Raw genomic sequence first — 25,691 nt, 5'->3', positions numbered from 1 at the left:
CAGATTGGAGAGGGTGCAGGCTGGGCTGAGGGACACTCCTTTCCCCCCAGTGCACAAATTTCGTGCATTGGGCCTCTAGTATTAAATAGAAGTGATAGAAGCAGACTTATTTTGTATTGTTCCTGATTTTAGGAAGAGAGTATTTAGTCTTTCACCATTAAGTATGGGTGAAAAGGCCTGGGACTTTTCAACTTCTGCCTGGTAGGGAGGAGTATGTTGGTACTGTCGTTGAACTCATAGCCCCCCGCCCTATGCAGAATTGGCTCTGACAAGGCAAGTGCTCAATTGGATTCATTCTAATTTTTGTATTGTAAAAGAATTGAGAGGTGAGGTTCAACCAGGGTTTTATTAGATTTTTATCAGTTAAAAATAATAAAAAACATATTATTGTTCAAATCACATCATTCCTCCGGCAGTGCTCTTGGTTATCTTATGCAAACCTTTTTGCTCTTAGTTCTGGCAAGTACCCTCTTTGCTGAAGCTCCCTGAAGTGAATGATAATTGTTTTCAGTGAATTTGATCAGAGTGCTTTACCCTTTGCTGTAAGCCCTCCCTACCCCCATGAATCTCCTTGTTAATGCAACATCAGAAGAAAAGATGAAAATCAAAGATTTTGCTAACTCCTAGCAAGTAATATTTAGGACATGATAGAATCAAACAGGTTTTCCCTGGAAGAAATTAAATCTACGCTATTAAAAGACTACATATGTGTTTACATGAATTCTGTACAGTCTTGTTTTAAAATTGTGGTCTTTTATTAAATACTGAGAAGTTACAAAATAATAAATGCAAAATATGTGTAAGGTATATAGAATAATAGGGCAATAGATACTCATGTGCCCAAATGCCTAGTTTAAGGAAAGATTATCATTGCCTTTGAAATTCTCTGTGATTCTGTTCCTGATTCTGTTTCCTCTTTCAGAAGTAACTGCGTTTTATATTTTCTTCATACTTGAGCCACATAGTTTATATCCTTCAGGTACTTAATTTTTCATGTTTTTGAAATCTATAAAATGGAATCACAATGCAAATATTTTTCAGTAATATTGAAATTAAATATTTTACACATCAAACAGCTGGTTGTCTTTGAAAATTGGAAATGAGAGTTTAGAGGAAACCCAGTTAAGTTGTCTATCCTTCAGGTCAAGTCAGGATTGTTTCTTCCAGCACATTCTTCAGTGCTTGGTCCAGCCTTTATTAATTGTTTCAAAGAAAGTGCTCCACTATCCCAGAAAGAAGATAGATTTGTAATCTCTGCTCTTGTCTGGAAGTTGTTCTTTGTAATTAGATATGGAGATTTCTTTTAAGGTCACCGCCATCTGAAGTAATACAGAATACATGTATATGGGTTTGCCAAGAGTACAATTGCTGTGGGAGTCATAACTTTGGATTTCTTCATTTCTGGATTAAGGAATTATACTCTATGAATATAGGTTTTATATTTAATGTGTATCTATTGGCAGCAAGATCTTAGTGATGTAGCTTCCCATTAATGATAGGTTGAACACTTGCAGCATGAAGTTTTAAAATAATCCTAAGATTCTGAACTTTGCTACGGAGCCAATGTCCCACACTCTTCTGCTCAGAAGGCTTGTGTAGAAGCCTATCTCAGTGATCGGCAAACTGATGAGTCAACAGAGCCAAATATCAACAGTATGACAATTGAAGTTTCTTTTGAGAGCCACATTTTTTAAACTTAAACTTCTTCTTTTTAAAAAAAAGATATTTTACTGATTTTGTACAGAGAGAAAGGGAGAGGGAGAGAGAGCTAGAAACATCGATGAGAGAGTCATCGATCAGCTGCCTCTTGCACACCCCCTATTGGGGATATACCCGCAACCAAGGTACATGCCCTTGACCGGAATCGAACCTGGGTCCCTTCAGTCCCCAAGCCAACGCTCTATCCATTGAGCCAAACCGGTCTCGGCACTTAAACTTCTTCTAACACCACTTCTTCAAAATAGACTTGCCCAGGCCATGGTATTTTGTGGAAGAGCCACACTCAATGGGCCAAAGAGCCCGCAGTTTGCCAACCACGGGCCTAGCATATTTCCCTGGCACTTGTGGACCTCAGTTTTGTTTTGTCTCCCTGAGAAGCTGGGATTCCAGTGTTGCTGTTTTAGAAGCAGCAAGGAAAAAAAAGGCCATAGGTCTGTCTTAGTTGCATTGCAATATTTTTGGAATTATTTTGGTTAATCGTTGATTTTCCTATTATCTACCTGAAATTATTAACTATTAAATCCATGGTAATGCCCTTCTGGGTGCTGGAAAATGTAGAATTTTAAAAAGCTGCAAACTCTAGACTTACTATCTTTCAAGCTCACTCATGTTGAAAGATATGAATGTGGAACACAATTTATCCACAGAAAGGAGGGCTCCCATCAGTTCTTTGTAGGACTTCTCTCAGGTCCCCTATCACAGGGTGCTCAGTTGACAGACCAGATCCAAAATCAGCAGATTGGCATAGGGGGTCATTAAAGTTTCCCCATATTTCTTTTCTTTCTTTTTAAAATATATTTTATTGATTTTTTTACAGAGAGGAAGGGAGAGAGATAGAGAGCTAGAAATATCGATGAGAGAGAAACATCGACCAGCTGCCTCCTGCACATCCCCTACTGGGAATGTACCCGCAACCAATGTACATGCCCTTGACCGGAATCGAACCTGGGACCCTTCAGTCTGCAGACTGACACTCTATCCACTGAGCCAAACTGGCTTCGGCAAGTTTCCCCATATTTCTATCGGTGGTCTGGATTTAGTCTTAGTCATTTAACTGTTTAGATTTTGTGTCCTGCATCCCTCCAGATGCCTTGAATAATGCTAGAATTCTTCTCTTTAACAACTGCTTGTAAATTTGCATGTGTTCCTCTGGGAACATTCTGTAAGACCCTATAGGGACCTTGTATTGTAGGCAGGAATGTGGTCATTAGTGAGGTCTTAACTCACTTGGGGCTGAATGAGACTGAAGGAAGTAAATTCCAGATATTTTCAGCTACAGCCCTGAGAGTAGACATTGGTATAGCAATACTTTTCTAAGAAGAGAGTAATGATATAACTGACAGAATTCTTAAAATATAGTACTGAAGAACCAAGATGTCACTGTAGATAAATGTGGGTACTCAAGGCCTCCCACAACCACATCAAAATTACAACTAAAATACAGAATAACCATCATTGAGATCCGCCTGAAATTTGGCTGAATGGATGTCCTACAACTGGAGAAGTAAAGAAGAAAGTATATCCAGACTGATAGGAGGGGTGTAGGCACAGAACGGGCTGGCTTAACACCCATGTGTGGTATGTTTTTAGTTGAGAGGGATTCTCCACTGCAGAGACTTCTTGTGTGAAGGAAGGGGTCCCAGCCCCACACCAGCCCACCAGCCCAGGATTTCAGAGCTGGGAAGAGAAGTCCCTGTAACTTTGGCCTATAGAAACCAGTGGGGATTGTGGCTGAGTGAAATGGAGGCTGCTGGAGTCCCAGGTAGTCCCTCTTAAAAGGGCTGGTCCATGGACTTACTTGGACTCAATCCCTCTGGGCTCCAGCACTGGGGCAATAGCTGGGGAATTCAAGGGTATACGGGAGGTGGAGGGGGGGAAACGGTTTAGATGGTCTGGCATTGGAGCAAGAACTCGGGGAAGGCTTTCTCCCAGATAGGGGTGCTCACAAGGTCATTGTTCCTATATCAAGACCTTTCCCCCGCCCCCCACACCCGTTGCAGAACTGACTGGCAACCATATGTGAGTTTTCATCAGCTGGGTGACACTGTTTGCTCTACCCTGAGATCATACCCCACCCAATTTGCAGTCCCACCCAAGCTGTTTGCAATGTCTTTTCACTATGAATGACCTGTCCTGGCTCAGGCTTCAGACATTCCTAAAACCTTGGCATCAGTGTGCCCATACCTATCAATAAGAAGCTCAACACCAACAGCAATTAAAACTCAATTACTATAAGACTGTGCACACAGCCCACACAGCTACTCTACCAATTCCAGGATTCATAGTAGCTCTACCTAATTCATTGTAACAAACACAAGGAAGCAGCTAAAATATGGAGACGAAGAAGCATGTCACAAATGAAAGACCAGAAGAAATATCTAGAAAAAGTTCTAAATGAAATGGAAGCAAGCAACCTATTGGATACAGAGTTCAAACAGTGGTTATAAGGCTTCTCAAGGATCTTAACGAGAGTTTCAAAGGACTTTGTGAGAATTTCAAGGATCTTAGAATTTCAAAGACATAAAAAAGGTCCAGTCAGAAATGAACTATACACTAACTGAAATGAAAACTATACGGGGTATAAACAGTAGAGTAGAGGATACAGAAAATTAAGAATTTGGAATATGAAGAAGAAAACACCCAATCGGAATAGCAAAAAGAAGGAATAAAAGTGTGAAGATAGTGTACGGAACCTCTGGGACAACTTCGAGTGTACCACCATTCCCATCATGGTTATTATTTCCATTGCTTTACTAAAAACAGCACTCACCAAACTCCCTGTAACATCCACACTGCTAAATCTAATGAACACAATTTTTATTTCACTTTTTTTTTTATTTTCCATCACCTTCTTGAAACCTTGATTTGCTTGACAACACACTACCAAGTTTTGTCTTTTATATCCTTCTTCGTCTTTGCAATTTTGATTTTCTTCTTCCTGGCTATTAAACTTTGAGGCTTCTCAAGTTTCAATTCTAGGCCCTCTCCATTCACTCTCTCTACACTCTCATAGGCTGATGTCATTTGTGTTCAAGACTTCAGTTACTGTTTGTTCTTCTTTAACTTCAAATTTGACTTTACACCAGATGTTCTCAGAGCTCTAGATTGTATATCAGCTGCCTGTTTGATATAATTTGTTGGTGTTGCAAAATTGCCTCATACTCAGTACTGGGTTAATGATCTGTATCCTACGGTAATGCAATAATCCTGTCCCAGTGAATGTTACCATCATCCATCCTAGTGTATAAGCCAGAAAACATGAAGTTATCTTTGATCATTCTTTCCCCCTCACCCTTAATGTCCAACTCCTCACCAGGTTTTGTTCATTTGGGTTTTTAAATATTTCTTGCTTACCATTTCTTGATCTTAATATCGTCATTTTTACATGGACTGCTCAAATACTCTCCTGACTATTCATTCTTGTCCCCCCTGTTGCCTATGCATTTTCTCCCCTGAAGCTAGAGAATCTTAGAATATAAACCTGGTCATATTTCCCTCTTGATTGAAATACTGAAGTATCTCCCCATTGCTTGTAAGATTAAAAAACACACCAAACCAATAGTAAGAAAAATGGGTAACATATGATTAAGCATTTATCAACATCCTGGTTTTGGTTGTGACTCACAGAACAAAGGCTTTGGTAGAGCAGTTCCAATATAAGGGGTGTTGCTTATCAATCACACAATCAATACAGGGAGGCTATTTACCCTGCAGACAGTTTAGAACTCAAAAGAGTGAAGTAGTGCCTTGAACATAGTTTTAGAGTTTAAAATACAAAATGTCCAAATGTTAGGCAAGAAATCATGATATTAAAGATCTTATAATTTCCCCCTTTCCATCAAATTTTGCAAAGTGAGATGGTGTTGATGAATCTAGTTTCTTTCTTTTTTTTTTTTTTAGTCTTATTGTCATTACCAGGTTTTTCTCATCCTATGGTAGAGGGAATATCTACTTATTCAGGATTATAAGGGTTAAAGTTGCAACTGTTACTTTAAGGCAAGGTGGCAGGCTCTGGGCTTAGGGGTCTAACTGTTGGCTATAGTATCCTATACGGCAGGGTCCTCCACCTATGGGGCTGAGTGAGCACACCTAATGCATTTAATTTCCTTTTATTAATGAAAAGAGATTATAATTTGGATGTCCTAGGATTGGAGCCTGTGTCAGTTCTTTAAATTAGTAAAATGTTGTTCAGCTCTGTTCCATTATAGGGGTTCTGGAGAAGAGGCTTTCAATAGCTGGGAGGGCAGCTTTCTCCCAGACCTCCTGGTTCACAAGTTGATTCTTAACCACTGAGCCATGCCAGTCAGGCAAAAAAAGGTTTTTTGTTTGTCTTAAATAAAGTAAAATGATAAGTTTTAGGTAAATGGTATTAAGACAATGTCATTAAAGTGAAGTAATTGTACGAAAGTCCTTACTATTTAAGGATAAAACAGAGAACTTAAATTCTAACTACTCTTTTTGGTCTTCTGATAAGAGATCTAATGTTGAATAAATTGAATAAGAATTTTTTAAATTTTTATTCAACTATACCAATGACCAGGTTCTAGAAATGTAAGGAGAAACAATTTACACAGTTTTTTTCCTTTATGAATGATGCTTTTGGTGTCATGACTAAGAACTATTTTTACCTAATCTTAGGTCATAAACTTTTTCTCTTATGTTTTCTTCTAAAAGTTTTTTAGTTGTATGTTTGTCCTGGTTTTTATTTAGAATTAATTTTTGTATAAGATAAGAAGTTTAGGTCAAGGTTTATTTTTTGGTCGTTTGATGTCCAGTTGTTCCAGCGCCATTTGTTCAAAGAGGTTTCCTTTTGCACCTCTGTCAAAAATCAGTTGAGCATGTTTGTATGGATCTATTTTTAGGTTCTCTATGTTGTTCCATTGGTCTAGTGTCTATCCTACTGAAAATACCACATTATCTTGATTTCTATTGATACACAGCTTAAAATCAGTTAGTATGTTTCCCCCAACTTAATTTTTTCTCATTATTTTAGTTATTCTAGTTCCTTTACATTTCCATATAAATTTTAAGATAAGCTTGTCTATATCTACAAGAAATCTGGCAATTCTTTTTAAAAATATTTTTTTTATTAATTTCAGAAAGGAAGGGAAGGGAGAGGGAGAGAGAGATGGAGACATCAATTATGAGAGGGAATCATTGATTGGTTGTCTCATGCACGTCCCCCACTGGGAGTTGAGCCCGCAACCCAGGCATGTGCCCTTGACCGGATTCAAACCCGGGATCCTTCATTCCGCAGGCCAATGCTCTACTCACTGAGCCAAACCAGCTAGGACAATCTGGGGATGATGTTAGGAATTATATTGAATTTAAAGATCAGTTTGGGGAGAATTGACATTTTTCCTATGTCATAATAATCTACCAGTATCAACATCTTACCACTTTAGGTGAAATGTACCAACTATTTAGGCCCCTTTATTGTTCTTACTTTATAATTAGTTGTCTTAAATATCTCCTTTACATAACTTGAGAACAATATCAGACAATATAATACTTTCCCTTTTAACCATGTAACATAATTTTAAAAAACTTTAGGAGAAAGTTAGTCTAGAACATTTACCTGTAAAGTTACCAACATTAGTTACTTTTTACTTCTAAAAGTTCTGTTTAAATATTTGTCTTTTAGTAAGCTTTTTCATTAATTTTTTTCTTTATATACATTATGGTTTTAAAATAGTTTATTTATTGTTTTTATGACCTAAAACTATTTCGTACCACATTTTGCTGTTTCTCCCCCCCCTGACTCTCAATCAAGATGTCTCTGTTTCTATGTCTCTGTCTCTGTCTCTGTTTCTCTTTTCCTCATGTGTTTTGTAAGTATTCATCAGGCATTTGACTATAGGAATATTCTGAATCAAATAGTTTTGAGAGGATTTTTTAAATTCAGCCGGCACCCTGGGACATTACCAACCTGGGATCACTTGAAGTTAGTGCGTATGTTTGGGGTTGCATGACTGTGCTGCCCCCAAGAGCAGCCTGGATCAAAACAGACACATTTCTTGATTGTTTTCCTCACTAGTCAGTTCATTTTTCCCTAGCCCACTGTTTCACTGAGTTGGTTGTCCTTTATGGGCCTTGACTTTTTTGCAGGGGCATCATGTCTCATGTAGTCAGAGCCTTATTTCCTGTCCCCCTTGTAGTTTTAGACTGTAAGCCTGTTGGCAACGACACCAAGATGTGCTCCAGTCTCTGTAGCCCCAGCTTCTACGTATCCTGATTTCTAGCTCATGATATTGGGAATTTTTTTTTTTTTTTTTTTTTTTTTTTTGAGCTCTTCACTGTGCTGTCAAGCAGTTGGTAATATTTTGTTCAGTAGTTGTGGTAATTTGATATCAGTAAGTTTTTCAGAATATTGACTCCACTAAATGATCAGAAATAATTTTTGCTACACCATGCTTTAGATCACAGATTGTTGGGTTAGAGACCTGCTCCTGGTTACTTTAGAATCTTTCAGAACTGGTCACCTGAGACAAAAGTTGCTTGCTGTCTTTCAGAAGAGGCTGTGGCCTTGAAAAGAAAGGAGTATGGTCATATTTTGCTCTGCTATCACATTTGCCAAGCATGTGGAGAGGCTCCAGAAGAGGGGAAATGTTCAGCTGTGTCAAGGGCTACAGTAAGGTTAAGTAAGACCAAGACTGAAAATGGATAGTGGGATTTCACAATCAGAAGATCTTTGCCAAAAAGTACCCATGAAACTGAGTGGGAAAAAGCCTATTGGGTGTTTTAATCTCTGGGAAGATGGTTCTTACACAGGCAATAACCACTTTGTCAAAAATAATGACTTTTTATAAGTAGGTGGCTATTTATTTTATAATCTCTTATTTTAATTCTCTCTGGGTTCCAACCCTGCTTTGGTAGATTACGGTAACTCTGTCTATCATAGAAACTGGACTCAGTCATAGAGTGTAGTACCTGTCCATTGTGTACCTATTCTTTTTTATTTTATTTTTATTTTTGTTAATCCTCTCTTGAGGTTATATTTTCATTGATTTTTAGAGAGTGAAAGGGAGAGGGAGAGAGAGAAACATCAATGTGAGAGAGACACATTGATTGGTTGCCTCCCACACATATCCTGACCAGGGCCGGGGATCAAAACTGCAACTCAGGTATGTGCCCATGACCTCGACTTGAACTTGCAACCCTTGGGCCGATGCTCTAACTATTGAGCAAAAGGCCAGGGGCAATGTGTATCTATCCTTAAAGCTTTCATTTTATCTCCTCAAATGAGGTAAACAGAAGACTGGTACAGTAAGAGCTGAGCTGGGGTGTGAAAGTAAGAGAAAGAAGTTATGAGATGTTGCCAGTTTTAACATGAAGTTTCTGTCCTGTGGCATTTTTAAAAATTATTATGAAAGTTTCAAATATATACAAACTAGAGAGAGTAGTTCATCACCCTCCATTGACCTATTTCCCAAATTCAAGAATTTTTGCATATTTGCCTCATTCATCCCTTTTTATTTCTCTTTTGCTGAAGTATTTAAAAGAAATCCCTGACATCATTTATTGTAACTTCACATATACATGCTATGCAATATGAAAATTGTTATCTACAGGCGTAATGTCATTACCATACCTGATACAAAATTGACAGTTCTTTGGTATAACCTTTTATACTGAGAATATTACTGAGGCCTCTTTTATTTATTTTTTTAAACTTTGAATATGCTGACGTGGTTTCTCCTATGTTGTTTTTTGTGCTTGTCATGCCCTCTCCCAAGAAGGCTCTATCCGGAGACCTTCACATGGTGAACTTCTCATCATTTGGGTCTTGACTACAATATTTTTTCCTCAATAGAGGCTTTTTGTAATCACCAAAGCTAAAGTAGTACCCTCTTTCTCCATTCCATTTGTCACTATCTCCTCAATCTGTTTTACTGCCTTAAGTGACTGCTTGTCTTCTCCACCCCCTAAATAGTCAATACCATGGGAGTAGGGACTTTGTAAGGTCATGTTGTGTTCATTGCTCTTTGCCCAGGGCCTGAAGAGGTCCTAGCATATAGCAATCAAGCACATGTTTAGATACAAGTCAGCTATTAGATAAATAAAAAAGACTCAAAAATCTTCTTAATATTTTATAACCATTATCTCTCCCTACAACTGAATCCCAAGAGCTTTAACCAACAGCTGTGTTTGCAAAAAGTGCTAGATTGTTGTCCCTTTCAGGACATTTAATCTTTTAAATCCTCAAAATATTTTATAAAATGTGAGTAAAGTCACTTCTGACCTGTTGAGAGGCACTATTTTTACTGACATAACTCTCATTTGAGATCACTTTATTTGAGCTTGCAGCTAATAAATCTGTTTTGGCCCATATGAAATGATTTTGTAGCCCACATATCCTTTAACTGGTTATTTGAACTTTTATTTAGTACATCATTTGTATTTGCTGTTAAGGGGGTGTTTTTATTATATTGTCAGTTGTTGGGAATGTTCTTTAGCATGAGAAAAAATGTAACTCAATAAACATATAATATTTTATAATTAAATATTTGGATTCTTGTTGGAAACATAATTTCAGACCTAAAGAAATGATTGAAATCAGCAAATTAACACTGATGTAATGGCATTGATGTAATCTATAGATTCTATTTAAATGTCTTCAAGTTCCTCAGTCATGCTCTTTATATGAAAAGAAAATCCTGGCCCTGGCCCATGTAGCTAAGTTGGTTGAACCTTGTTCCATGAACCAAAAGGTTGCTCATTCGGTTTCTAGACAGGGCACATGCCCAAGATGCGGGTTTGGTCCCTGGTCGGGGTATGTTTGGGGAGGTAAACAATCAATGTTTCTCTCTCACATTGATGTTTCTTTCTCTCTCCCTATTTCTTCCTCTCTCTCTCTCTCTCTCTCTCTCTCTCTCTCTCTCTCTCTCTCTCTCTAAAACAAAACAAAACAAAACAAAACAAAAAAACCCTGCATCACAAGTAGCATAGAGTTGTCACGTGTCTTTAGTCTCCTTTAATTTGGAACAGTTTTAACTTTTGCAAATTTAACATTTTTTGGAGATTATAGACCAGTTGTTTTGTAAATATGTTTTTAAAAAATATATTGGTTTCAGAGAGAGAATGGGAGAGGGAAAGAGAGCTAGAAACATCAGTGATGAGAGAGAAACATCTACTGGCTGCCTCCTGTACTCCCCCCTACTGGGGATCCAGTCCTCAACACAGGCATATGCCCTGACCTCATGATTCATGGGTCAACCCTCAACTACTGAGCCACATTGGCTGAGCTATGCAGTTATTTTGTAGCAGGTTTAATTCATGTTTCACAAATGATGTGTTTTTCATTATGTATCAGGAGGCATGTGATGTTGGCTTGTCCCATTACAGGTGTCTACTTTACCAGTAATCACTTGGTTAAGGTAGTCTGCCAGATTGCTCTACCATCAAGATATGCTTTTCCTCTTTGTATTTAATAAGTATCTTAGAGACTATTTTGAGACTTAAATATTCTGTTACTCTTCAAAACTTTTACCCATTATTTTTAGTCATCCACTGATGAATTGGAATTAATTATGATGATTGTCAATGGTAATATCCTAATTCCATAATTTTTCTACATTTATTAGTTGGGATTCTGATGTAAGGAAGAACTTCCCCTTCCATTTACCCTGTTTCCCCGAAAATAAGACAGTGTCTTATATTAATTTTTTCTCCCAAAGTTGCGCTAGGTCTTATTTTTAGGGGATGTCTTATCTTTCCATGCGCTAGGTCTTATTTTTGGAAGATGTCTTATTTTTGGGGAAACACGTACTTGTTTTTGTCAGTATGAACTCATGGATTCTTATTTAATGTTTTACATGTAAGCTGTCATCATTTAAACAATTTTTTAAAATATATATATTTTATTGAGTTTTTACAGAGAGAGAGGGATAGAAAGCTAGAAACATTGATGAGAGAGAATCATTGATCAGCTGCCTCTTGCACATCCCCTACTGGGGATGTGCCCACAACCAAGGTACATGCCCTTGACCGGAATCGAACCTGGGACCTTTCAGTCCACAGGCCGATGCTCTATCCACTGAGCCAAACTGGTTTCAGCTCATTTAAACAGTTTAATCCTTAAATTATTATATACTAGTGGCCCGGTACATGAAATTTGTACATATTAAAAGGGAATTAATTAGAAGAAATATTTTAATATTGCTATTTGCCCTTTCTCTATAATAGAAGTGTCAGAAACGAAAGAAAATTAGTAAAATGTATATAAAATCTCCCTCCTGTCAGAGTCTGGGGTGTGCCATTGAACCTAGAGTCAAGTCCCCACCCTCCACCCGCATGCACTTTGAAAACACAGGAGACCCAGACCAGGCCAGCCCCACCCCATTGGGTGAGACTTAGATCCAGCTGGCCCCAACCCCGTCAAGCCCCTCCTGGTGGGGGGCACAGCCTCAGGTCCCCCGGCCTGTCACCAGGGTGGGGGTGTGTGGCCTGAGGGTCCCCTTTCAAGCCCTGCTGGGTGGTTATGTGGCCTGAGGTCTCCTGGCCTGATGCTGGGGTGGTGGGCGCAGCATAAGGTCTCCCAGCTAATACCGGGGACACAGGGCGTGGTCTGAGGTGTCCCAGCCCTGTGCTGGGGCGAGGGTGCGGCCTGAGGTACCCTGTCAAGCCCCACCAGGTGAGGGGCATGGCTTGAGGTCCCTGTTAGCTTCTCCCCATTCCCTCCCATCATCATGTCAGGGCTGAACTGGACGCACGGACGCAGGCAGTTTCTAGGTAGCTGGGGATGGAGGCAGGCAGCTTCACCTCAGGACTGAGTGGGGACGCATGCAGGCAGCCTGACCTTAGTGCTGGAGGAAGTCCCTGCTCCCATCCCTACCCACAGACTGGTGGTGACTGGGACACCATAATGGAAAAATTAGCATATTACCTCTTTATATGTATAGATTTGGCCAGTGGGAATTTTTTCACTGGCTCCTGTGAACTTTTGTCATGTCCCCATCACTTTTTGGGTGTTTACTTATTTTTGGAATGACAAGATACTTTAGGCCAGGGCTTGGAAAAATTTTTCTGTAAGTGGCCAGATAGTAAATATTTTTCAGTTTGTGGGCCATCTAGTCTCTGTGGCAACTACTTAACTCCACCCTCACAGCAGGAACACAGCCATAGACAATTTGTAAATGAATGACTGTGGCTGTGTTCCAATAAAACTTTATTTATAAGGAAAGGTGGCTGTTTGGATTTGTTTGGCCTGTGGGCTGTAGTTTGCCAACTCCCCTCTAGGCTCGTATTATATTGGGTCGGCAGCTAAGTAATTGCGGATTTTTTAAAGAAAATCAAAGACAATTTTTTCATGGAACTAAATAACTTTATTCTTTAATGTATTGCCCATTTTGATCAATGACCTTTTGCCATCTTTCAGGCAGCATCATAATCCCACGTTCAAAAAACTTCTGTTTTTTATTAGCAAAAAACTGAATCAGGTACGATTTGACATCATCATCATTATTGAAATTTTTACCATTCAAGGAGTTTTGTAAAGATCAAAACAAAAAGTAATCAGATGGTGCAAGGTCAGGACTATATGGTGGATGTGGCAAAACATCCCAACCAAGCTCCATTAATTTTTGCCGAGTGACCAAAGATGTGTGTGGCCTTGCATTGTCATGATGGAATACAACACCTTTTCTATTTGTCAATTTGGGCCGCTTTTCTTCAACTGCATTGTTTAATTTTGTTAGTTGTTCAATGTAGACATCAGAATTGATCGTTCGGTTGGGTGGTAAGAGTTCAAAGTAGACAATTCCTTTGTAATCCCACCAAACTGATAACAAAACCTTCTTTTGATGAATATCAGCTTTTGATGTTGTTTGAGTTGGTTCACCTGGCCTGCTCCACGATCTTTTCCGCTTGATATTGTTGTAAACAACCCATTTTTCATCGCCAGTTATCAGTCCTTTTAAAAATGGATCATTTTCATTACGTTTCTTTAGCAAATCGCAGCTGCTAATGCGTTGCATTAACTGTGATTCTTTCAGTTCGTGAGGAACCCATGTATCGAGTTTTTGAACATAGCCAAGTTGTTTTAAGTGATTTTCAATGCATGTATGTGATACATGAAGCTTCTCTGCAATCTCACGTGTTGTACTGTGACAGTCCGAATTGATTATTGCTTTGATTAGGGTGTCATCAACTTCAACTGGACGACCAGAGCGTCTTTCATCTTTGAGTGAAAAATCACCAGAACGAAATTTGGCAAACCAATTTTGACACTGCCGTTCTTTTAAGGCTTCATCACCATAAACAGCACATAACTTTTTATGAGCTTGTGATGCGTTTTTCCTTTGCGGAAATAAAAAAGCAAAATATGACGAAAATGTTCCTTTTGATTTTCCATTTTTCAACGAACGCCAAACAAAAACTACAAAACAGATCAAAAAACTTTTTTTACTGATTAACAGCTGAATAGCCAACTATCAAATACAAAATGTGTTTTACATTTGTACTACGTCTTCAAACCTAAAAATTCAACTGAAGCCATATGTGTGTGAAACCCGCAATTACTTAGTTGCCGACCCAATACTTTCCTCAAGCCAGTCTCAGAATTGGCCATTTTTCTAAGAACCCTGGATCCTTTTTGCAGTGAATGGTATTTTGAAAGTGAGAACAAGCCTGGCTGGTGTGGCTCAATGGATTGCTTAAGCATTGTTCCATGAACCAAAAGGTCACTAGTTCGATTCCTGGTCAGGGCACATGCCTAAGTTGTGGGCTTGATCCCTGGGGGATGGGGTGGGGGGACGGACACTCCAGGAGGAAGCCTAACGATGTTTCTATCTCTTCTTCTTTCTTCCTCTTTAAAATCAATAAAAGCTTATTAAAAATGTTTTTAAAAAGTGAGATCTGGGTAGGCCAGCTGGTGTGGCTTAGTGGTTGAGTGTTGACCTATGGATCAAGAGGTCACCGTTTGATGCCCAGTCAAGATATATGCCTGGATTGCGGGCTCAGTCCCCAGTATGGAGTGTGCAGGAGGCAGCAGATCAGTGGTTCTCTCTCATCATTGATTTTTCTCTCTCTCCCTCTGCCTTCCTCTCTGAAATCAATAAAAATATTTTTAAAAAAAAGTGAGATCTGGGTACTAGATATGTTCATTGCTACTGGGATATTGTTGATTCTAGACCCTCTTAGCAGACAGAGCTAGATAATATAAGAATATATACATATATACTTGTATACATTTGTCTGTGTGTGTAGACACATCTATATTTCTGTATATAGACCATTTCTTTCTCCCTTTTTGCACTTTTTGACATTTCCTCTGTATCTCTTTAACCATTGAGTGATAATGATATGTTGGGGAGCAAGCACAAGAGACTTGGTTGGAAAGTTGTAAGGAGGACATTCTGATAAAAGGGAAGTGTGTGGAAAGCTACCTGCCAAAAGCGGAGCCCTTAATTATTCCTTGACCTTTCCAAACAAGTCTTTTGTATGGGTAAACCCCCAGTATTTACTGGTACCTACCTTAGTCCTTGGAGGTCCTCCCTAAATTACTCACCCTACTGATTGTATCTAAAGATAAAAATTCCAGTAAAGGCCTACCTAACGTGGCAGGCAATAGAGGCTGCTCTGGCCACTAGAGCTGGGCAAGCCCCTTAGCCCTCTCTTTTACAGTCATACTGTATTTGAATAATCTGTTCATCCATCGTTCAGGGGCTGCTGGTCAACCTCGGCAAGGTGGTGCCCGTGTGAGGACCAAGGAACGCAAGGAGAGGGGGCGGAACCTTCAAAAACGAAGTAACTGCCCAGTAAGTCATTGGAGCCCGCTTGGGATTTCTAAGTTAGAGGGAATTGTTTTTCAGCTAAGGTTTCCCAACAGGACAGCGACTGTCCACTGAGTAACATCTCTCTGTTACTTAAAAAGTGTTAAAAGCTAATGTTGCCTCAGTTATATAAGAATAATTAAGGAGCCTATTACAAATCATTATAATTTATAATTCTTGGTTCCCTGAGGATTTCCAAGTTCGAGGGGATTGTTTTTTAGCCAAGGTTTCACTATGGGACAGAAGTTATCCATAGAAAAACAATATGTAACAGTGCTTAAGCAGTTGTTAAAGGTGAATGGTGCCTCGGTTACCAAGAAACAATTAAAAGGCCTTTTGTAGACTATTATAATTTACTATAATCCTTGATTCCTGATGCTGGAACATTAGACCTTGATCTTGGGAACAAGTAGGTGGGGATTTAAAGAGAAATCAGGCCCAGGTGTTGCGGCAAGCCCCTTAGCCCTTCTTTCACAGTCAAATTGTGTCTGAGTAATCAGTTCATACATCGTTCAGGGGCTGCTGGTCAGCCCTGGCAATGACATCCCCAATTTCATTTCAAAACCACAAGCCTTTATTCTAGTTTTTACACTTTCTATATTTGTAATTTTTCTCACATTCACAAGTGTGACTCCTATTATCAAAAGTATATTTACTTATTTGTTGACTCTTAAAATATCCAGAAAGTAGTTTTAGAATTGCTAACCCATTCCTCTGTAAAAAACTATTAATTTGAGTTTAATTTTTATTTCTTTTTTGTTTTTCTGTTCAAAAGTTATTTGGGTTGATTCTCTCCCATCTCTTCAGTATGTTGTGTTTTTCATTTTAAATATATTAGGATTGATATTAGGATTGTTTGTTTTTATTTGCATAGTTATTTTAGGCTATTTCCTCCATTTTTATTTTATTTTATGCTGATTTTTTTGATTATGTGAAACATAAGCCTTTCTTTGGAAGTTATTTATTTATTTATTTTTTGTAACATCTGATTTTATTGCTTCTTTATTTCATTTCAGTGTCTGCCTGTATATCTTTATTAATTTCTTTGTTGTATTTTCTACTTTTTCCTCTTTGCATTTCCTAAAAGTTGCCCTAACCCAGATTTTGTCCTAGGCCCTCTTCTGTATAGTTTACCCTTTCTTGGCAATCTCATCTATTTTAGAAAACTTTGGAGTATCATCTTTATGCAAATGGCTGGGTAAGCTATGCTCTAATTTCTAAGTATTTGGTGTAGAGCAGTGTTTCCCAAACTTCTCTCATGATGAGAATCACCTGGTGGAGTTGTTAAAATACAGATTCCTGAATCCCAACTAAGAAGTGCTAAACTAGAATTTTTGGGAAGATATAGGTAAAATTGTATACTTAGTGCTCTGTCTTAGACTAAAAATTCTAGTTTAGCACTTCTTAGTTGGGATTCAGGAATCTGTATTTAACAACTCCACCAGGTGATTCTCATCATGAGAGAAGTTTGGGAAACACTGGTGTAGAGGTTTAGGAAAAGGTATGCATTTCCATGTATAGAGTATGCATTTCCATATGGAGCTCTATAATACCCCAAGTAGAATTCATCATCTTCTCTAACTTAGTGGTATTATCATTCTTCAGTTTCCTTGTTTGAAATTTCACACAGGTGCCACTTCCTTGCTCTTATTCAGATCTGCCTGGTTGCCAAATGATGCCACTTGGTCCTGTGTGACATCATGTTAAAAGTCTCTTCATTGTCTGCCTGTACAACTCTAGTTCAGGCATTCCTTTTCTCCATTCTGTTCTAGTTCTTTCCTAAGGTGCAGCTGCTGCTAGTTTTTCTCAACTGCAGATGAGTCCTGCACAGGTTAATTTTTCCTGAAACACACCTCTAATCTGTCTTCTCTCCTGCTCACTCATGCTTCAGAAATTCCCTACTGCTTCTGAAAAACTGGGCTGGTTTTCTAGACCTTCCAACTTGTTTTAATTTCCTTACCACTGCTTTCCTTCATATAGGCTGGACTGTATCCAAATGGAATTAGGGTTGCAAGAACCTGCCTGTATTTTTCTGTTTCTCTCTCTCTCTCCTTTGCCAGCAGTATGCTTTTATCACATTCTCAGTTATTCCTTAAAATTTTTCCTAAAGCTCTCTTTGATTTATTGGCCTGTAGATACCTTTTCTTTCTCATCAGAAGTACATTTAGCCATACTTAAAAAAAAAATTTAATGCTTTCACTTCCCAACTTGTATTGTTAGTTCCATATGATTTTTATAAATTAACATTTGTATCCCTTATTGTTCCTAGTACAGTACCTTGCAGAAGTGCTGGTTGAATGAATGAGTGGATGAATGCATTTCTGAATTAGACCATTAGACAGTCTGGGCTCCTGTATATGCCTTTCCACATAACTTGCTGGTTATCTAAGACAGAGATTTTCAACCACTGTTCTGCGTCACACTGGCGTGCCACAAGAATTTTTAAAACCTGACTATTGCAATACCTGTCTATTTAGTCAGAGACACTCACCCCTTTTCCCTTAGATTGTTAAATAAAAAATGACAACAGCCAATATAACAATAGCCGTCTGCTGTGAATGAATCAAAATTATATCTATTTTTTGTCATATAGGCAAAAATATATATATTTTTGTGTGCCACAGGATTTTAGTAATTAGTTTATGTGTACCATGAGATGAGAATAGATGAAAATTTTTTATCTAAGACAATCTATTTCTCTCACTTATTGTACTTTTTCACATTATCTCTTTATCTCTTCATGTATGACTAAATGGCCTATTACCTTTTGTATCTGTTGCTTTTCTTCTGCTGAGTTATATTGATTTCATTTTAGAGAAAAATTACATCATTTTGGTAAAGGATGTTTGTGGGAAATTTAGAGGAAATGGAAGCTAGTATTTAGAATGACATCTTGATCCATTTTATGGGAAAGCATAAAGGCTGCTTACCAGGATTTTGGAAATTTGCAAGTATAGGCTTAAATCCTGGGCTGGTGGCCAGCAGAGAACAGAAAGTAGACATTGTGATGACATGTTCAGGTGGAAGGTCAGGGGGCCAGCTGCAGGATCCCATACTCCAGTCCTCTGATTCAGGCAGCTGATTTCTATTTCTTAGAAACAGCTGCCTGAGCTTCTGGTCAGATGACTGGTTTGAAGTGATGGCAGGTAGGAATAGGGAAATAGATGCTTAACTACAATATTTCTATTTTTAAACCATCTAGGAAATAGATGCTTAATTACAATATTTCTATTTTTAAACCATCTAGGGTTCCTGCATAGTTTTGTGGCAGTGAGTTAGATTTTGTTGATGAATTCTAAGAATTGATTATTTGGTTTCATAAAGGAACTTCATTTTGTCCAAGGTTAATCTTAGTCAATACTACGTCTCTTGACTAAGTTTACTTTTTCAAAATTGCTTTCCCTCATGCTCTTGTGCATTTCACAAGCTAAATAGAACTGCACAACTCCTTAACTTCTACCTCATTGTTCCATTTGTGGAAGTTCTTAGTTGGAGTGGTCCAAATAACAAGCTAGGGATAACTGTGAAGTTGAAGGCCTTGAAAAGAAACTCAGGATAGAGGGTGTGCTTGATTAACTGCCCAGGACAAAGTGATGCCAGGACCCCGGAAGAGCACCACCCTGCCTTTGCCATCCAAGTACTAAATTTCCAAGAGCACAGAAGAGGCTACCAGTTAATTGCTCTGTAATCACCCATTTCTCTTTGGTTTTAGCTTGTAATAGCTAAGCTGCTAAAGGCAGGAAGAACTCTGAACCTGAGCAGTGGAGGCCCGTCTGGATCTGGAGAAAAGAGGCAACCTTGGAACCAGTAATGAGTTATCCTGACGGCAGGCTGAACCTGGGGACCCTCAAAGGTAGCAAAAGGAAAATGGAGTCTACTCTAGCAACTAGAGATCTGAAATACAAATGGAAAGGAGGCACTGGGCGGGTCTTGGGATTGAGGGGGCCTATAATTCTTTTGATGACTTGTTAAATATGCTCCTGTATTATTTGTTTTAGAATTAAGTGTGATTTCTTGTTGTCTTAAATTGTTGTTATTTGAACACAGCTATTTAATTTCCTCCTGAAAAATGGCAATCTTTTAATAATTTCTATTTTTAAAAAGATTGTGTCTATAAACAAAGCATACTGAACCCATTATTCAGATTATATTCCATGCATATGTGATATTGTTTTAAAACTCAAGTCTCATCTGTATATATTTTACTCATGTTTTCTTACCTATTCTTTCACTCTTGTGACTATTTGAAATCTTTATCAGGGAGTTTCATTTTCTTTTTTAAAATTTATTTAAGTATTTTTTTAAAATTTATTATTATTTTTTAAAATATATTTTATTGATTTTTCACAGAGAGGAAGAGAGAGGGATAGAGAGTTAGAAACATCGATAAGAGAGAATCATCGATCAGCTGCCTCTTGCACACCCTCCGCCAGGGATGTGCCCGCAACCGAGGTACATGCTCTTGCCCGGAATCGAACCCGGGACCTTTCAGTCCGCAGGCTGACACTCTATCCACTGAGCCAAACCGGTCCCGGCTATTTAAGTATTTAAAAAAATATATATTTTTATTGATTTCAGAGAAGAAGGGAGTGGGAGAGAGAGATAGAAATATCAATGATGAGAGAGGATTATTGATCAGCTGCCTCCTGCATGCCCCACACTGGGGATCAAGCCGGTAACCCAGGGATGTGTCTGACCAGAAACTGAACCATGACCTCCTGATTCATAGGTTGATGCTCAACCACTGAGCCATGCTGCCTGAGCAGGGAGTTTCATTTTCATGTTAGTCATTCAAAAAAAAAAAAAGGTAAAATATCTCTAGTTTTAAAAATACAGTGATATTTGATTGAGGAAAGTTAATTACTGCCTCATGTTTCTAGGTGTGTCCTCTGTGGTTGGCCCACATGGTGTTGGTGCTTCGTCAAATGACAAAAAGTCAAAGAACAAGTTCATACGAGGGAAGAAAAAGAGCATATTTGAAAATTACATGTCCAAGGAGAATGTTTCGGAAGGCTTGAAGAGAGGAACACTTATCCAGGTGCTTAAATCATACTAGAAGGCTATTCCTTGAATATGTGGAATCAGTAAAGTGTTTATTTTTCTGTGCTGTGTGCTTTGAAAGAAATGATGACATAACAGGGACAGGGCTTCCCACTACTTAGAACTACAGTGCAATTAGATGTATTAGGTGCCACAACACAGAGACAGCATAGTGCTCTGAGGTTTCAGAGATGGGAGCTGTTACTTCCAGTTAAGGTTATCCAAGAATGTTGTATTGGAAGTGATATATATGTATCTTTTTTCCAAGGCAGTTGTATAACTGTATTCAACCATCAGCATTAGTTCTCGTCCACATTAACGGTCTATAGATTTTTGAAGGTGGTGACAGGCACGTAGGTGACCAGTATATACAGCTTGTTTGGTGAGTCTTCATCCTCATTACATTTTCTGGACAAATGTATCCGTATATGATATGGGACATTCCTTATTCCTTTGGTCCAGATAGTTTTGTTGAACTTGGTGTCCATGCACACGTCTGGGGTCTCCATCTCCTTCATGGCAAATTTTCAGATCTTCTTGAGTGCCTGAGGGGTAAGCTTCTTGAAATCCATGCTGTGGATGCACTTGTGGATGTTGATGGTGTGCTTCCTGGTCAACACCTTGTTGAGGGTGAAGCGGCCCTTCTTCTCACCACCATTCTTTGCGGGAGCCATCGTGCCAGGCAAATTGGAAAGAACGTGGGGTATTGTCTAGAAGTGATATTTTTGATCCAGGCCATAGATTGGTACTATTTGAATAAGTAAAGATAAGAGAATGAGCTTTATAAATGTAGGGACAAGTGTAAGCTACTCAGACAAAAGTGGAAAATAGGTTTTGGCTGTAAGAAGCATTGATAGTTCAGTTTGCCTTGAGCACATGAAAGTTGAGTGCTGGAGAGTAAGGTTGAAAGGAAACAGTAAACAGCAGCAGACAATATTTGTTGAGTGCTTTATAGTTTACAAAGTACTTTTACAAGTATAATGGTTTGGCTCAGCAAATGTTTAGCTCTTATAATTAAGAGCATGCACATGGGTGCTCTCGAAATGAAGGTGGGTGAGGCTGCCTTTGTGTACTTTGAGCTGGCAGCCCAATGCGGGGCAGGCAGTCATATGAATAGATGATTTGGGTATAGATGGTAAGTGCTCAGATAAAGTGTGACCCGGGGTATGGGAGAGTGGTTGGCGGAAATTGGCAAATGGGATGGTGACATCTGCTGTGGATATTGGAAGATGACTAGTTTAGATTTATTTTTTAAAAATATGTCTTTATTGATTTTTAGAGAGGGGGAAGGAAGAGGGAGTGACAGAAACATAGATGAGAGAGAAACATCAACTGGTTGCCTCCTGCATGTCCCTACTCGGGATGGAGCCTGCAACCCAGGCATGTGTCCTGGCTGGGAATTGAACTGGGGACCTCTTGGTTCATGGATCAATGCTCAACCACTGAGCCACACCAGCTGGACTGGTTTGGATCTACTAAATGAGTGATATGTGTGTGGGAAGAGTAGTGGCACTAATGAAAACATGAACTTTTGAAACAGTATGGAGTAGGGTAGCTTAGGTCTTCTTAGCCATGAAATGGGAGCCAGGTAGTAGGTTGTGAGATGGAGACGCAGGCAGAGCTACATGTTCTTTGAGTTAAGCTCATTTAAAAATTCTTGGATTAGTATAGAAATACTGCCATGTGTTACCTGGCTCACTTGAAAATGTTGATTGTGTTCCATTTTTTCTTATTTTGAGAGCTCAGCTTCTATATTTGTGTTTTTGGCTGAAGATCCAGCCAATTAATAAATACCATTGTCTCCTCTTCCTTTTTTGTCACCTTTTTGTATTTAACTATGGTTAAGTGCACATGTAATTAATACAGACTCTTGAATTGAAAACTGTATTTAACAGATGAGTTAATCTTTCTGACTTTAGAAGTCTTGTTGGCTTTTTTTAAAAGCTTCCCTTGGATTTCTTTGACAGGTCTCTCTTAGGAGAGTTGGCCATTTGGCCATTCATTAATCCACTCACATGCTGTTTATCATTTGGCCAAACACTGAACTCCATTTTATGTACAGTTTCTTGGCCTTCTTATTCCACATATGAGGACCTGTTGTACCTTTCCCATTCTCACCCCCTGCACTTTCCTACAGTTACGTTCTGCTTCATTCATCCAATCATCTTCAAACTTTTCCTGTAAAGACTCTGCTCTTTGATTCCTCTATTTCTCTGTATATGCTGTTCCTGGTGCTTGGAGCACCTTTTTCCACTATCTTTTTATTTTATTTTTATTTTTTAATTTTTTTTATTTTAATATATTTTATTAATTTTTTTTTTTGCCCCCCTCCTTCCCTCCCATACATACCCTCCCTCCCCAGAGTTTTATGTCCATTGGTTGTACTTATATGCATGTATACAAGTCCTTCGGTTGATCTATTATCTCCCCCAGATCTCCCTCCCCTCCCTACTGTAAATTGACAGTCTGCTTGTTGCTTTACTGTCTCTATATCTATCTTTTGGTTCACCAGTTGATAATGTTCTTTATTATCCATAAATGAGTGAGGTCATGTGGTGTTTCTCTTTCATTGATTGGCTTATTTCACTCAGCATGATGTTCTCCAATTCCATCCAGGTTGCTGCAAATGATGAGAATTCCTTCTTTTTTATGGCAGCATAGTATTCCATTGTGTAGATGTACCATAGTTTTTGGATCCAATCATCTGCTGATGGGCACCTAGGCTGTTTCCAAATTCTGGCTATTGTAGATTGTGCTGCTATGAACATAGGGGTGCATATATCCTTTCTGATTGGTGTTTCTAGTTTCTTGGGATATATTCCTAGGAGTGGGATTACTGGGTCAAATCGGATTTCCATTTTCAGTTTTTTGAGGAAACTTCATACTGTTCTCCACAGTGGTTGCACCAATCTGCATTCCCACCAGCAGTGCACGAGGGTTCCTTTTTCTCCACAACCTCACCAACACTTGTCGTTTGTTGATTTGTTGATGTTGGCCATTCTGACAGGTGTGAGATGATACCGCATTGTTGTTTTGATTTGCGTTTCTCGGATAATTAGTGACTTTGAGCATGTTTTCATGTGCCTTTTGGCCTTCCTTCTGTCTTCTTTTGAAAATATTCTATTTAGGTCCATTGCCCATTTCTTAATTGGATCATTCATCTTCCTTTTATTTAGTTGTATCAGCTATCTGTAGATGTTGGAGATTAAACCTTTATCAGTGGTATTATTTGCAAATATGTCCTCCCACACCGTGGGCTTTCTTGTTGTTTTGTTGATGGGTTTCTTTTGCTGTAAAAAAGCTTTTTATTTTGATGTAGTCCCATTTGTTTATTTTCTCTTTAGCTTCCATTGCCCTAGGGGAAGTATTGGTGAAGAAGTTCTTTTGGCATACGTCTGAGATTTTGCTGCCTGTGGATGCTTCTAGTATTTTTATGGTTTCCCGTCTGATGTTTAAGTCCTGTATCCATTTTGAGTTTATTTTTGTGTATGGTGTAAGTTGGTGATCTAGTTTCATTCTTTTGCATGTGTCTGTCCAATTTTCCCAACACCATTTATTGAAGAAACTGTCTTGACTACATTGTATATTCGTGCCTCCTTTGTCAAATATTAATTGAGCATAGTGATTTGGGTTGATATCTGGGTTCTCGATTCTATTCCATTGATCTATATGTCTGTTCTTGTGCCAGTACCAGGCTGTTTTGAGAACAGTTTTTCCACTATCTTAATGTCATTGTGCTCAACCGTTAAGTCCCGGTCTAAATATCACCCCCTTTGAGCTGAAACTGGTTTGGCTCAGCGGTAGAGCATCGGCCTGCGGACTGAAAGGTCCCAGGTTTGATTCCGGTCAAGGGCATGTATTGTACATTGGTTGCGGGCACATCCCCAGTAGAGGGTGTGCAAGAGGCAGCTGGTCGATGTTTCTCTCTCATCGACGTTTCTAGCTCTCTATCTCTTTCCCTTCCTCTCTTTAAGAAAGATCAATAAAATATATTTAAATATCACCCCCTTTGAGAGGCCTGACTTAAAATCTCCACAGAATCAAGCCTTTACCACTTTCCTGAAGCCAACTTCTTAGTTTACCCTTTATTTTAATCCTGTTACAATTTCTTGACATTTTATGTTTCCTCATATAGATTGTTAACTCCTTGTGTGCAGGGGCATCATGTCTTATTCCCATCTAGCTGGCATTTGATTGAAGCTTAATAAGTTTATATTGAATAATCATTTTACTCACTGAATAAAGGATCAAGGTACTTAATAAAGAGTGAGGGGAATCTTGGTTGTTATAACTTGAAAGAAAAATTGCTTATAATTTTGGTTTTAGGATTTACACAGCTAATGTGAGGGAAATATTCTGCAATTGTATTCATTTTTCCTCCCTCCTATTAATTTTTTCTTTTGAAGTAATTCTTTGCTGATAGTAAAGTAAAACACCAAAAACCTGATAAGTATAACAACTCTCATTTCCAGGCATTTTTAAGTGATTCCTCCTGGCCTGTGACATCAATAGACTCTAGCCAGAGCCTCCCCCCAACAGATGAGAACAGTTGTTCTCTGCAGATGGGGAAAGAAATGGGTTCCAGATATGAGGTCACTGTTTGAAATATACAACAACTGTAAATAATATTTTCATAGGCAAAAAAACAGAGTCCATCTGCTTTCTGATATGAACTTTATGTGTGCAGGCTTTGATGGGTAAGGTAGAGAGCTAGACAATAAGAGATTTTTGAGTGTTGTTGGAGAAAATACACTTACTAGACATACTTATTAAGCATGTAACTTTTGTATTCAAATATAAGTATACTGTTACATCCTTGCTCTTTCCTCCACCCAGAGGAGCAACTTTTTTTATTTTTTTAATTTTTTATTTATTTTTTATTTTTATTTTTTTAAAAATTTATTTATTTATTTATTTATTTACATATTTTATTGATTTTTTCTTTTGCCCCCCTTCCTCCCTCCCACACATCCCCTCCCTCCCCAGAGTTTTATGTCCATTGGTTGTACTTATATGCATGTATACAAGTCCTTCGGTTGATCTATTATCTCCCCCAGATCCTCCTCCCCTCCCCGCTGTAATTTGACAAACTGCTTGTTGCTTTACTGTCTCTATATCTATCTTTTGGTTCATCAGTTTATAATGATCTTTATTATCCAC

General features: G+C 38.6%; 1 protein-coding gene and 1 pseudogene across 6 annotated transcripts in view; one reads left to right on the top strand and one right to left on the bottom strand.

Annotated features, from left to right (window-relative positions):
- DIS3L2 (DIS3 like 3'-5' exoribonuclease 2) overlaps positions 1-25,691 on the top strand; it is a 283,427-nt gene that overhangs the window by 12,091 nt on the left and 245,645 nt on the right. For 3 of the 5 annotated variants that reach the window (XM_084891776.1, XM_084891774.1, XM_084891775.1), the window contains exons 3-5: positions 15,382-15,476; positions 19,204-19,344; positions 20,372-20,529. In XM_084891776.1, coding sequence (XP_084747902.1) covers positions 19,302-19,344; positions 20,372-20,529 — 201 coding nt within the window. In that variant the 5' untranslated portion in view covers positions 15,382-15,476; positions 19,204-19,301. The remainder of the gene's footprint in view (positions 1-15,381; positions 15,477-19,203; positions 19,345-20,371; positions 20,530-25,691) is intronic. The other 2 variants (XM_084891777.1, XM_084891778.1) reach the window with 1 other exon arrangement.
- On the bottom strand, positions 20,795-21,551 carry LOC311626309 (large ribosomal subunit protein eL31-like; annotated as a pseudogene). The gene has a single exon. The product of its transcript is annotated as a large ribosomal subunit protein eL31-like (transcript).

The sequence above is a fragment of the Pipistrellus hanaki genome (assembly GCF_964339955.1).
Source record: "Pipistrellus hanaki genome assembly, chromosome: 8".
Lineage (NCBI taxonomy): Eukaryota > Metazoa > Chordata > Mammalia > Chiroptera > Vespertilionidae > Pipistrellus > Pipistrellus hanaki.
Note: the sequence above shows the minus strand (reverse complement) of the source record. Positions and strands in the feature narration are given on the sequence as shown.